A 14,064-nucleotide genomic window follows, 5' to 3' on the forward strand; every position below is an offset into this window, starting at 1 on the left:
GTACCCACTGAGCAAGCCTGGTCCTGGCACATATAGGACTCCCCTGAGGTTCCAGTGACCACCCAGCCTGTCTATCATCTCTGCTATCAGAGTTGACTTTCTGAAATGCGATGTTTTAACGCCAATCCTCTGCTCAAAACCCAGCAGTGACTTTTCAGTAATGCCGGATACAGCTCATTGTTCCACTCGTGTCTGTAGCCGTGTGGTACTCGAGAGCGTTCATGATCTCACCCCCGTCTCCTTTCCCAGCCTCACCTCCAGGAGTCACCTAGCCACTCTGTCCACGCTGAAACTCTCCCCAAATCTGCCACACACCCTCAGACCACCATGCCTCTCCCGTGACTTCCTCCTGCCTGAAATGCCTCATGCCCCTAACCCTTCCATCCATCCCTTTCTCTGCCTTGTCAACTCTTTCAGGACTCACTCATTGCCCCAGGAAGAGTCCCCCCTACAATATGCTCCAATAATTCTTGGCACTTGCCTCTATTTTAGCAATGACCACTTTGTGCCCTAATTATTCATTGATATGTCTCTGTCTTCCACCAGACGGTGCTATGTACACCTTTTTGTCACGGGTGCTTATCACAGTGGGCTGGCTTATAAGTCATGTTTAATAAATGTTAAATGGATGGAGGGATGGGTGGGTGGATGGGTGGATGGATGGAGGGAGGGAGGGATGGATGGATGGGTGGATGGATGAATGGATGGGTGGATGGATGAATGGATGGGTGGATGGATGAATAGATGGACGGAGGGAGGGAGGGAGGGATGAATGGATGGATGGCGTTTGATCTTTTATACTTTCCCAAGGGCAGAGATACTGCGGTGAGCTTGGTGGTGTACCACCCAGACCCTCCTTCAAGGACTGCTTGCCCAGCTCTGGAGGTGCTGTTGAAGATTGCCTTCAGCTGTCAGCTGCCCCCCACCCCAGTTCCTTCAGGAACTGCAGTGAGCTACTGGGCCAAAGTCACATCCTCCCCAGGGCTATCTGCATCCAACAGCTGACAAAGAGGGGACATAAAGGCTCAGCCATATGACCCAACATGGGTTGGATAGGTCACTCTCCCTCCAGAGCCCCCGTGGGATTAGCCGAGGCTTCTGGTGGACGTCCAACACGGGTTGACCTCTCTCTCTGCCCCATGCCGTGTTCCTGCCCTCCCTTCCATGCGTGTTGACCCCAAGCATCCTCTAGTAAGCATCCGGCACCCTGAACTCAGAGTCTCCTTCCCAGAGGCACCAGTCAGTGATGGAGACCCAGCTTTTCTTTTTCCTTCCTTTTCCTTGTCAGCCAGGATTACCCTGGTCTCCCTGCCCCCAGACCTGTAAAGCCTTTCTGGGCTCCGGACGCCTTTGACAAAGGCTCTGGACTCTCTTCCCAGAAAATGCACGTGATTTCATACCCGCCGAGCTTTACCTCCACTTTCAGAGGCTTTACAGCTTCTGCGGATCGGGCTGAAAACGCTCTTCTGGAGGGGTGATCATGGATTTTGTCCATATGCTGAGGACTGCACCAAGCGCTGCAGGCATCTCTGATCATACAGAGGAAACATGAGGATTTCACACACCACAGGGCTTTCAGACACCGGTCACTGTTCCCCTCAATACCGACGGATCCTCGCTCACGGGTAAGAGAGCTTGAGTGGAGGGAGCCCCTGGTCCTATGACTCACTAGTCAGGTGATTTCGAGCGAAACATTTAACTTTTCTGCACCTCAGTTTTCTCATCTGCAAAATGGGGGTGTGAATATCTCCTTTCCAAGAGAGTGAAGTGACCTCCTAGGCTGGTGTGCCGGCCACCGTGGAAAATACGTCCCTAAGAAGGATGAGGGAGAAGGGAGGGCAGCTATGCAGCCCCTGCCAGGGAGCTGGTCCCGGCGGTGGTGTCCTTCCCGGGCTCCAGGCAGACGCTGCCCACTGCCAGGAGCTGAGGGGACAGGAGCTACTGCAGAGCCTGTGAGGGCCAGGGAGGGGGGGGTGCTATGCCTGGGGAGGGGAAGACTTCAGGGGAGGGGGCACCCAGGTCCTGGCAAGAAGGCGGAGAGAGGGATGAGGAGGAGCCTGGAGGCCCAGCCCCTGCGGCTTGTTGGTGGGGGTGATGGGCGGGGAGGGAGGGCTTCTTTCCCCTCCCTGAAAAGGCCAGAGCAGCAATTACCGGAGACCCAGCCAGGAGTGTTTTGAAGGCTGGAGGACTCCTTGGGCTACAAGATTCCCCCAGAGGGCCTGACCAATTGCACTAGATTATCTCGGTCTCTGCCAGCCTTTCTTAAAGCTCTTCTGGGACAAAGAAACTAGACATTTTCCAGACAAAAGCTAACAAAGAGCCTCACATCTCAAGATTTTTCAGCCTTTACTAAAACACTCCTGTCTCTCCCTCTCCTGAATCGATGAAGTGATCTCAGGTGGTCAGAATACAGGCCAAGCAAGGGGAGCCAAGTGTCCTTGGGTGTCCCAGATGGTACCGGGGAGAGGTTGCAGTGAACAGAGGGCCAGCGTAAGAAACAGATTCACTCGGTGCTGATTCCAAGCACAGGCTAGGAAGTGCCGGCAGCCCTGCACCTTCCTGTTCACACCACACCCAGGGGCACAACGAATCCTCCCCGCCTCCCTCACCTCCCTGACCCCGCGTCATCCAAGCTGGAAGCCAGAGTTCACAATAGAACGCCCTGGAGGAGGGCGGCTGTGTCTTCCCTGCTGTCTGCTTGCAGAGGCCGCCCTGCCTTCGTTGGCTGTGACACATCCCAAGGGCCCAGAGAGAGTGAGTTACTGTCTCCCATCGGCTCCTTGGAGACTCCGGGCTTTGGTTGCACAGCTGCCCCAGAAGGTGCTGGCTGGGTGGGTTTGTCTGGGGGGGGTTTCTTGTTGAAGACATCACAGTCGTCCTCTGGGCCTGTGCCCTCCCCAGACCCAGGCCCACTCACGGTGGGGCCCCAGAGTCCAACATGAAAACGGCCCCTGCGTAGCCCACTCCTCGGCAGGATGCCAGCACCAGGGGGGGCCTCACCTAGAAGCTTCCTCAGGACGCCTCCCTCACGGACTCAAGCTGGGCCACACGGACTAACGCCATCTTATTGCCCCTGGAAGCCTAATATTTTTGAGCGTTTGATTTCCTCCCAGTAGACATGGATCTGGAAGCAAAATCAGGCTCTAAGGACGCCCTCCCCGCTCACTGCCTGACACACCGCACACAGCTCACAAGCGCACGCACCTCTGAGCCCCTGAATACATCTCGGGCTTTCTTACCTCCCGTGTCTGCCCACATTCCCATCTCACCCACCCTGAGGATGAAGCCGCGGAAGTATGGCCTGTAATCTGTCCCTGACACACCCCACGGTCACCTCACAGCTGCACTGAAGAGTTACAGCCTAGTGAACTCTGGCTTTTAGTCCATGTTTTCCTTTTGTTATGAACTATCTGATACGTGCAAATATGAATAACGTGTATGCGAGGTTCAGAGGAAAATCTTCGCTTGCACCCAGCTCAAGAAACAGCCCGGCCATACCCGTGGGTTCCTCCTTCTCCCCTCGGAGGAATGCCTGTCCTGGATTTGTGTTTATCATCCCCAGCTTCTCCTTAGGGGCGAATCTCCTCCTGTCATGTTGCATAAGCGGCATTGGCTGCTGGGCAGGGGCGCCAAGTGCGCCTCGTGCTGGGGGGTGCGGCTCGGGAGCTCTCACGGTCTAGCAGAGCCCAGGAAGGGGCAGGAGGCCCTCCCGGGGGACGGCCCCCAGCCCCCAGCTCCAGACCGGACTGGAAAGATGGCAGGGCTCTGACGCAGCAGGGCTGTGCCCGTTACTGCAGCAAGGAGGGCTCTCGAGTGAGAAAATGGACTTGCTCCCTAAGGAGCCCTGCTTCTGGCCCCGTGTGGCCGGATGGGTAGCGATTTCCAAAGGCACCATGGGGACCGTCCGGAGCCATGCAGAAGTGCCTGGAAGTAGCCCATGGAAATGCCAGGTGAGGCTGGGAGAGGTGGACTCAGGAGAAGCATCAGCCTGTGAGCCGCTGGCAGCCAGGCCAAGGGTGTGAGTGCCTTTGGGGTCCCTGAGAGGAGGGAGCACACGAGGGAGTGTCGGCCAACTCATAGTTCAGCACAGCACAGGGTAGAAGTTACAAACGCAGACCCGGCGCCAGGCGGCCGGGCTCTGCCATGCACCTGCGTGTGGCCTTGGGCAAGTCTCCTAACCTCCTTGGGCCTTACTTTCCTCTCTAGGAAAGGATCGCAGTAGTAATGTATGTGAGATGCTCTAAGCCCTATATAAGTAGCAACGATCGTTTTCCTTTTCAGGATTTCCAACATGTTATTTTGTCAAATAAGAAGATAAAAAGCAAAAGCACCGGGGCTTCCCTGGTGGTGCAGTGGTTACGAATCCACCTGCCAATGCAGGGGACACGGGTTCGAGCCCTGGCCTGGGAAGATCCCACATGCCGCGGAGCAACCAACCCCGTGCGGCACAACTACTGAGCCTGCGAGCCACAACTACTGAGCCCACGTGCTGCAACTACTGAAGCCCGCACACCTAGAGCCCGTGCTCCACAAAAGAAGCCACCACAAGGCCTGCATGCCACAGTTAAGAGTAGCCCAGCTCGATGCAACTAGAGAAAGCCCGTGCACAGCAACGAAGACCCAATGCAGCCAAAAATAAATAAATAAAATAAATTTGTAATAATAATTTAATTTTTAATAATTAATTTATTAAAAAAAAAAAAGAACCAGACAGATGGCTGTGGTTAAAATCCCACCTCTTACTAGCTGTGTGGAGCTGGGCTAGTTCCTTAACTCCTCTGAGCTCGTTTAGTCCTGTGTAAGGTGGGGATACCTATGTTGCTGGGAGAGTTAATAAAACAACGACCATAAAGCCTCTGGCACCTATTTGATGCTCGGTAAATGCAGGTTTCCTCCCCTAATCTGGGCCTGTTGTGCTTCCCTGGCTTTTGGGCTGTTGTGCTCTCCCTGGAGAGCAAAGACCTCGTCTGGTCCTTCTTGGATCCCTCCGAGAGCCCTGTGATGGTGGCCCACACAAACCATGTGCGGACAGCCCATCCCAGAGGCGGAGCATGAGACCACGTCTCTCCATTTCCCTCCTCCAGGTCTACCCAAACCAGCCCTACCTCACCCAGCAGAGATGTTTCCTACGTTTCCTTGGTCCTTAGCCATTTTCAGGGAAGGCTATCCTCCCACCTCCTCCCATTCCACCCCACATCAGGGGAAAGGTCTCTGATGGCCTACAGGTGCCTGTGGCAGTCAGATGTGTGCTTGCCAAAAATCAGGAGTCTTGTGACACTAGAGATGGAAATGGCAGAATCACCAGCAGGGTAGGACATTGCTCTAGACATCTGTCAGGTTACTATGGAGCAAGGTTCCTTGCCTGTTTCTTTATGGTCACCTTCCTTATCTTCACCTTTCCTCCTGGAAGTCCTTCCTAATGTCTAGCTTCAATCTTTCTTGCTGCAGTAGAAACCACTCCAAGCTCACAGTATCAGAATGGCCAGGCAATTTCGCACATGCCTGTGGGTTTCACGGGTCATCTCCAAAAGTGTTTGGGAGGAAGGGCCAGCAATGCAGGACACAATGGCTTTGGGGAGAAGCTCCAGAGCTCCCAGCATGGGGAGCCACCCCTCTCCAGGCAGGGCAGGGGTCAGTGCCAGACCATAAACCTTTCCCTGCGGGGGCTAAACTGTCTCCTCCTCTTAAGAGGAAGCCAAACTGTCGGCTGGCTAGAAGATGCTCCTGATAAAATGTCTCTGCCCTTAATCGCATCCTCGCTGCACTGTGACAGCCCAGTGCTGGGTTAAATAATTTCCTCCCCTGCCCTGACATCTAGAAAATCTCCTCTCTGGGCCTGTTGGCCCTGCTTGATTGTCATTCATCGGGGCTCTTGGCTTCTTTGATCTCTTCCCCAAATTGGTCCCTCAGTTCTTGAGTCACCCCCCAACCCCGCCCTGCTTCTCTCTCTCGTTCTCTCTCCAGCCAACTCTGTGGGTCACGGGCTAGGCTTGAGTAGAAACATCTGAAAGCGGCCCCCTCCCCCATGCCCATTCCTTGCTGTCCAAAGGAGGGACTGGACCCTCTCCCTGAAGGGCACAGCTCAACAACCCTGAGCAAGATGCAGGGTAGTGGGTCCCCTCCTGCTTGCCATACTAGGGGCTCCTGCTGGGACCCCATCCCCTGAAGGAGTCGGCCCTCTCTTTCTAAGTATTTCTCAGTCACACCTGAGTTTCTAGACCCCTTCTCCTGGGACTCCTGGATCTTAACTGATTTCTCCCTCTCTGCTCTTGAAAAATCCAGCTAGCATTTTATTGAGTGCCTACTATATACCAGACACCTTTGCACACGTCATGTTGTTGAATCCTCCCAACCACCCTAAGAGCTAAGTGCTACTGTTGTCCCCATTGGACAGATAAGAACATCGCGGATTCGAAAGCTTCAGTAATTGCACCAAGGTCACAGAGTTTGTAAGTGGCCAAGCCAGGACGTGAACCTGGATTTGAGTTACCCTGTCTGTGCTCTCAGCTGCTCCACATCCTTGTGCTTCCTTGATGTCTTCCTGAGCTCACCTTCCAGCCCAGGGCACTCCTATCCCACCTCCTCACCCTCCTCCTTTCTGACCTAGAAGGGAATCCACAAGAATCTGGTGCTCATCTCTCTGCCCTCAGAGAAGAAATGGAATTCTTTGTATTCCCTTGTATTGTAGAGTTCTTCATTGGTCAGTAATTAAGAGTCTCCTGTTTACCAGAGTCGTTTCTTGTTACGAATTAGTAAATTCATACTAATATGATACATCAGTCTCTCATGAATTTGTTTCTGGTGAGTCAGTCCCCCTGGAATCCAAGAACCACAGGGACGCCTAATGGATTCTCCAAACCTGCAAGACTGCAGCCTAGACTTAGAACCCACTGGTGCCCACACCAGTTCCCGCCAGCCTGCGGGGGGTGGCGGGCCCAGGCCTGACCCGTCAAACAGTGACAAGAAAGAGGCGCCCCGCCGCTCCTCTGTCTGTACGGGCTCTGTCTTCACCTCCAGAACCTGAGCAAGTTGCTGCCCTTCCCTGAGCATTTCCTCGGCTGAAAACTGGACACAGGGATTCTCGCCCTCGTACCTTTGAAGGTTTGTGGGGAGGGCCGGTGGCGTGGAGGGTGGGAAGGAGCCTGTCACCTGGCAGACGCTGCACACAGTTAGCTGAGGCTGAGGCTGGCTTGCCACCGAACGCTCCCTCCTTCCCCGGGGGCCCAGCCCAGCTCCCAGGCCGCACCCTGGGGAGGCGACGGGGACGGAAACGAGACAGGTGGTCATGCGAGGGCTGTGTGGTCATGCCTGTGAGGTGAGGCTGGTCTCCTTTAAAACCGCCTTTTGTGTTTTCACAGTAAGTGAAATGGAGAAAGAAACCCCGTGGCCAGCCCTCCTCCCAGCGCTCCTCTGACTGAGGTTCCAGGGCTTCCTCCCCACGAGCCTCCGCCCAGGCACTCCTGTTCAGGTCACACCACTTTGCTTTATCCTGCTTTGCAAACGCTCCTGGTCCCTTGGTCGGATGTGGATGCTTCCTCCGGCCAAGGCAGCTCCTTGCCTTCCTATAGAATCACTCTGGGGGGCCTCGGGGATTAGATGGGTCACCCGCCAGTGTGATAGCTGAGGACACTGGGGCCTGGAGCAGTGGCGGGGGTGGGGGACACCAGCGCTGTCGGGTGGCCTGAGCCCACCCTGTTCTGCATGACGCCAGCATCAGCAGCGGGAGACCTGGGGTGAGGCACTTCCTCTCCTGGGTCTCCTGTCTGGGCAGTAAAGGGCCAAGGCTTCCTGGTTCTCTGCCGCCTTGACGGCCTGTGGTTCCAAGTCTACGGACCCCTTCTCTGTGCTCCGCCACACTTCTCCCGGCTCCAGACAGAAAAACACGTCTTCCTTCGCCAACGGCTGTCTTTCCTGTTTTGTTTTGTTTTTTAATCGTCACAAAAGTAATCTCTAAAAATCTCCTTTCTTAAACCATTCCAATGCCTCTCAAAGGCAGTAAATTCTTGAAGAATGCCTGATCTCATGCAATCCCTCCTGCTATAGACTAAGATTATTTCCTCATTTGGGGTCTGAGGAAACGCATTTAAAACTCTTTCTGTTTCCATCCATCAGAAACGCTTATTGGAATTATGTCATTTTCATAGTTGTGTTATCGGTTACAAGATAAATGAACAGGTAAAGATGACCTTTCAGAGGAGAAAACAAGACAGCTCAGGAAACAGTGAGGTTAGAAGAATCTCTAGGCCTGCAAAGAGAGGCCACACTTTCTGGGAATGAAAAAAGAATATCCAAAAGATTCAAACAAGAAGTTTTCAGCAAATGGAACAAGAATCTGTTTCCCCCCCAAACTGGACAAAACTCTGCATTAATAAATGCCCATCCTTGTGGTAGCTTTCATTTTGTTATTCTGGAAGTATTATCTTAGTTATGTTTATTTCTCTCTCTCTTTTTATTTTTTTTTTTTGGCCATGCCACGTGGCTTGTGGGATCTCAGTTCCCCGACCAGGGACTGCACCCGGGCCATGGCAGTGAGAGCCCAGAATCCTAACCACTAAACCACCAGGGAGCTCCCATGTTTATTTCTTTAAATAATAAAGCCTAGAGCTTTTCTCCTCTAAAAATACTCTCTTGGTCATTTCTCTGCTCAGTCTGGTTGTGCTGATGTGTTTACCTAAGGCTGCCTGAGTCTCCTGCTGGGAGGGGGGTGGCAGGGAAAGGCCCCGACTTCTCGGTCCCTGGACCACGAGCCAGGTTCTCCGGGAGGGGCTGTGCAGGGTGGTGGCCACACTTCACTTCCTGCGCCAGCGAACCCCTCCCTTCTTTTGTCTACAGTGATAGAAGCCGTAACAGACGCGGTTCAAGTCCCAGCTGTGCCATTTTCCAGGTTTACGGCCCGTGGACGTCATTCATCACCTCTGAGCCTCAGCTTCCTTGTGTGTAACATGGAATAACAACAGTTCATGAGTTTTCAGTGAGAATTAAATAATACCCATATCTATTGCACACAGCAAGCACTCAGCACATGACAGCTAGTATTCTCCTTCCCTTTCGTGGGTGCAGGGACACATAATAGAAACACCGAGGGAGGAGGGATTCTCTAACCTGCTCCAAACACGCTGCTGACAGGAAGTGGGCTGTCTGGAGGCGTGCCCAGCCTGGCCTGGCTCACATGGCGGCCCAGGCACCGCCCCTTGGGCAGGTGCGTTTCCTGAGTACCTCTGGTGACCACCTAGGTCCTGGGAGAGACCATCTCAGAGGACGGCCAGGCCTGGGAGGAAAGCACACAGGAGATTGTTCCAGACATGAGTCCCACGTCCCACAGAGCAGAACGTCAGACAGCAGCTCAGGACAGAGCTTTCCTGCTGCCCGTTGAGTTAGGGGGACGTCCCCACCCAGACAGCATCTGTTTTGTCTTTTGTGTCTCCGGGGTCTGGCAGGGAAGACACAGGTGGGGCAAAGAGCACAGAGGGGTAAAGTGACAGGGGACGGACTTCCCTAGCTCCAGGACAAAATTCCTCTGCCACCTCCGTTGAGGTCACCCTCTGGTATGGAGCCAGCCGAGCTGGACTCTGCTGTGACGACATGGGGACCCTCAGAGGACAGGGAGCACATCTGCTCACAAAGCCCAAGGAAGGAGGAGCAGCCTCTCCCCACGCCCGCTGCTCTGCGCTGAAGGCAGGTTGCGCGCCCACCGTGGACGGTGGTCCTCAACCCCCAGGGGTCCCTCCTGGGCTCCACTCCAGGGCAGCGCACCCTGGGGGTCTTCACAGCCCTGGCTCAGGGTTCAGGACCCCAACCCCTGCAAAGACCTCTGGAAACGAATCTCCGGTCTCCTCGGAGACCGGACAGCTCCCCCCTGGCCTCTCTGCTGCCCGTGGCCCTCCTGGCGTGAAGATGCAAGGACCCCAGAGACTGGGGGCCGGGCAGGCCGGGTGGGCCTACTTCCACCCCTGCCCTGCCTCCACCCAGGGCCACGAGGGAAGTTGAGGCCTTTCTGTGCTTCTCTGGGGAAGAGCATGCAGTTCTGCAGCCCCAGAATGACCCTCCCCACTTCCACGGGGGGTGGGGCAGGGTTCCCAGCAGCCTTGGAGCCTGGGTGCGACTAATGCAGCCGGCGCGGGACTCAGTGGCCCCGGAGCCCAGCTGTTTGAAGCCTAAACTGTATCGATTTGAGAATTTAATTGCTCTGTGATCCCTGAGTAAACTCTGGCTGGTCCATTGATCAGGCCTCAGGCCGCTGGGGAGAGACAAGATGGGGTGGATACTGACGCAGGGCTCTCCCTGCAACACTGCTCCTGGCTGGGTGTCCCCTCCTCAGGGGTCCCAAGCAGGGCCCCCCGCCTGGCTGGTTGGCAGGTGATGGGGGCAGGGGCACCAGGAGGGAGTGGTCAGGGCGGCAGGCTCTCCTTGGCTGCGGTGCCCTGCGTGGGAAGGGCAGGCTACAAAATCGTTTTTTCTTTCCTGAGGGGAAAATGTAAAACCCTGCCTAGAAAAATAAACCCTGGCAGGTTGCACACTAATATATTAACAACGGTTCATTCTATATGACTGCCTTCCATTTTTATTTTCTTCTTTATACTTCTGCATTTTCCACATTTCCAACAACTAGCAAGTATAACTTATAATCAGAGCAAATAGATGTTATTTAGGATCAAATGGAACGGCTGGAAGGATTCCTCCTGTGCTCCTAAAGAAAATCCTAGCGGCAGCTCCGTGGAAAGCGGCTGCCTGTCGGAGTTCGGCCTGGGCTGACCTTCCGGCTCCAAAACTAGTTGGCAGGGGTCCCTCTGTCAAGACCCCAAACTTCTCTCCACCCCCCAGTCCTTATCTGCAAATGGCCATAGCGCTGTCACACGGAATGAAGCGAGATCAAGTGCTGAGGGCTTAGTGCCACGCCCCTGGCATGTTCCGTAATATCAGTGCCTCTTCCATCCTAGCGGAAGGACCCAACACGCAGCGTGCCCCCCAGAGCCTCCCCCTCCCCAGGGCTGGGGGTGGCTCTGTTTCCTGCCCAGTGGCCCCCCTCCTGACCCCTCCTCCCCCGCCGCCTCCTGTCATTACTCTAACAGAAGCCAGTCTCCCTCCTCTCGGGCCCTGCTGCCACCCACGGAGACAAATGGGCCACTATTTCTCTAGATGCAGGACGCAGCGGCCAGCTCCAGGGTCACTGTTCCCGACGTCACTGAGAGCCCCGGAGGGAGGAGAGCCCGTGGATGGAAAGCAGGGCTGTGATTACTGGCCTATTCAGTCGCCCGGAATAAAGCCCTGTCATTAGTGGCAGCGGGGCGGGGCGGGGGGAGGTGGGAGGCATGCACTCCACTCGCGGTCCCTGGAGGCTGCTCCCACCCGAGGGCCTGTCACCTGGGAAGCATGGGTTGTGTGCTCGGGGCGATGCACGGGTGGTCCAGGCTCAGAGACCTTGCCAACCCCATGACCACGCCACTGCACCCCGTCCCTCGGCCCACTGTGCCCGTCCCTCGGCCTCCCAGTCTCCCCTCTTCTGGGAGCATCGCTCCCCCCAGGCTCCGTGTCCCAAGACACAGTTTCTCCTGACCCCATGCCCCAGGGCTGCCCTTTGGGTAGCTGGGGAAGGCCGTCCTAGCCCCTCCCACACACACACACCCAGGACTGGGGCTTTGCGAGGGGCAAGGGTCTCTCCTGGACCCCCAGGTCTCCCCTGGGCCGAGGGTTTCCCTCAGGCTGCAGCAGCTCGTCTTTGTGCATCTGATCAGAGGCGCTAGGGGTGATGGGCCGCCACCCGCCGGGGATGAGGCCAGCGGCTCAGGAAGGGGACTCTTGCTCAGCCCCACAGCTTGGGTGGGGACAGGGAGGGCATGGCACCTCAGGCTCTGCTGACCTGGGTCACTGTCGGCCAGCTGCAGAGGAGGGAGGTGGCCAGTCCTGCACTCACACACCAAAGACCCTGACCCTGAGCTCTGACTGATGGCGTGGAGTCCTTACGGGGCCCCCTGTAGAGACCACCTGGCTTATCCCTGGAAACCCCAGAGGAGGCCATCTCGGCCGGAGCCCTGCTGAGCCGGTGGGAACCCAGGCTGAGCAGTGGGAGGAGGCTGGCTTGTCTCAGAGCCCAGCCCAGGGTCTCCGCAGCGTGGCCCTGAGGGCCTGATGACCCAGCACCGTGTGCTCTGACAGCACACAAGGCCTCTGACCTCGGCACCTCCTTACAGTAACTCGGGGCGGGGTGGGGGGAGGGATTGGGTATGCTCTCTGTGGGCGGGACAGCTGGTCACAGGGAAGGGAGGGGCTTGAAGGTCACGGATAAGGCTGGGAACAGGGATGTTGGGCACAACATCCCTCCCACCATTCCCTCCCCAGGGTCCTGCCTCTCCCAACCCGCTCGGACTCCCTTTGAGGGAAAACAAGCAGTAACACCTTTCTGGGGAGGTTTTCCATCCCCAAGCCCACCAGCTACCATCTCTGATGACTGCCCAGTTACTTCCCAAGGAATGAAGGGATCATGGAATCACTGAGGCTTAAACCTGGAGGTGGCCCTTAGTGCAGCAGGTCTGGGCCAGGGTGCTGGCGGCTAGAACCTTCTGCTGCCCTCCCGTGAGACGGGTCCTAAAGCCCGTCCAGGCTCTGAGCAGCCCAGAAGCCTCGGTGAGATGGGAAGTCATGCTGCTACCTACATAGACCAGCCCCTTCATCGTACAGATGGGGAAAGTGGGGTCCAGGGGAATCCAGGAACTTGCCCAAGTTCATTCCAACAAGAGGAGACTGAAGATGGGGTGCTTTTCAGGCTGGAATCCGAGTATCCTGACCCCCAGGGAAGTAAAGAACAAGCAAAGAAAAGAGAAATGCACTGAACTGAGATGGAAAACTTGGGGGAAAGAGGAGAGGACAAACTGTGACCAGTACAGAGGGGGCAGCTCCAGGTTGAGACGGCGGGGGAGAGGACGCTGATGCGGAGGAGGAAGAGAGGTGGAGGGTCAGAGGGGGTGGATGATGGAGGGGAGGGGAAGAACGAAAGCAATGGAGAGAGCCTGCGGGGAAAAGAGAGGGTGGGCGAATGACGCAGAACAGGGCAGGGAGGAGAGCCTGGGACAGGACTCCAGACCTGACTTCTCAGTGGTCCCCCTCCCTTCCCAGGTGGTCGGCAAACCCAGCGGAGCATGACAAACCTTCAAATCAAAGTTACCTTGGCTCCTTTGTGGAAGGAGAAAGGTTAGAGAGAAAAATGCAAATCTTGGATATGAGAGGCAGGATGGGTACTATTATTGGTGGGGCACCTCCGGGTGCCAGACAGCCCACCACGTGAGACGTATAGATATAATCAAGCTAATTTCCCCTGACGTTTAAAAAGGTGAATTGTTTACAGGCTGCTTAGTGGGAAGGAGCATAGGTTTGGGATTTGCACAGCAGGGTATCATGACCTAAAAATTGGGAATTGCTCATCTGGGGTCCAGAGGAAGGACGGAGAGATGGAACTATGAGGGAGGAGGTAAAAACAAACAAAAAAACCACGCGACTCGGGAGGAAGAGGCCAAGTAGGGCCCTGGTGTGCGCTCTGCTTGGAAGGGGAAGGACAGTGGGGGTGGGGAAGGGAGGACCGTCCGGCAATTATTCCCACCTTTGGGAGGCCAGGTCGGAGCAGGCGGGCTTCTGCTCGGCGTCGGCGGCTGGGCAGCAGAACTGGTGCAGCACGGTCTCATTCCTGAGGGCAGAGCAGAGGAAGAAGGTCAGTGCCCTCTGACCCCAAGGCGCTCCTGCCCCAACACCTTGCCCCTGGGTAACACCAAGGTCCCAAACACTACCCAGGGGAGGACGTGCGGCACTGAGTCAGTACAAACACTGCCTCCTGTTTGCAGCCCCCTGACCTCCTCCGCTTCTGCGCCCCGATCCCCGCAGTAGGCTCCTCCATGTGATGTAACATTTACTTGGCTGTATCTTTTGTCATTATCACGGTTAGCCCTCTATAACCCTTTCCCCCATTAAGGTCCGACCAGCGAGGCAGAACTAGGTCTATTCATCCAAGATGCACAGAATTGCATGCAGTGAACATTTTTAAGCTAATCATATGCAAAGATGCAAAGCACTCATAGA

At 55.7% G+C, this 14,064-nt stretch overlaps 1 protein-coding gene across 7 annotated transcripts in view; it reads right to left on the bottom strand.

The window, feature by feature from the left end:
- The window catches only part of IQSEC3 (IQ motif and Sec7 domain ArfGEF 3), a 100,465-nt gene that overhangs the window by 55,989 nt on the left and 30,412 nt on the right, over window positions 1-14,064 (bottom strand). For 6 of the 7 annotated variants that reach the window (XM_036865965.1, XM_036865964.1, XM_036865969.1 and 3 more), the window contains exon 2: window positions 13,592-13,675. In XM_036865965.1, coding sequence (XP_036721860.1) covers window positions 13,592-13,675 — 84 coding nt within the window. Of the gene's footprint in view, window positions 1-13,591; window positions 13,676-14,064 lie in introns of those variants that run through there. The other variant, XM_036865971.1, reaches the window with a different exon arrangement.

This window comes from Balaenoptera musculus, chromosome 10 (genome assembly GCF_009873245.2).
Source record: "Balaenoptera musculus isolate JJ_BM4_2016_0621 chromosome 10, mBalMus1.pri.v3, whole genome shotgun sequence".
NCBI classification, from domain to species: domain Eukaryota; kingdom Metazoa; phylum Chordata; class Mammalia; order Artiodactyla; family Balaenopteridae; genus Balaenoptera; species Balaenoptera musculus.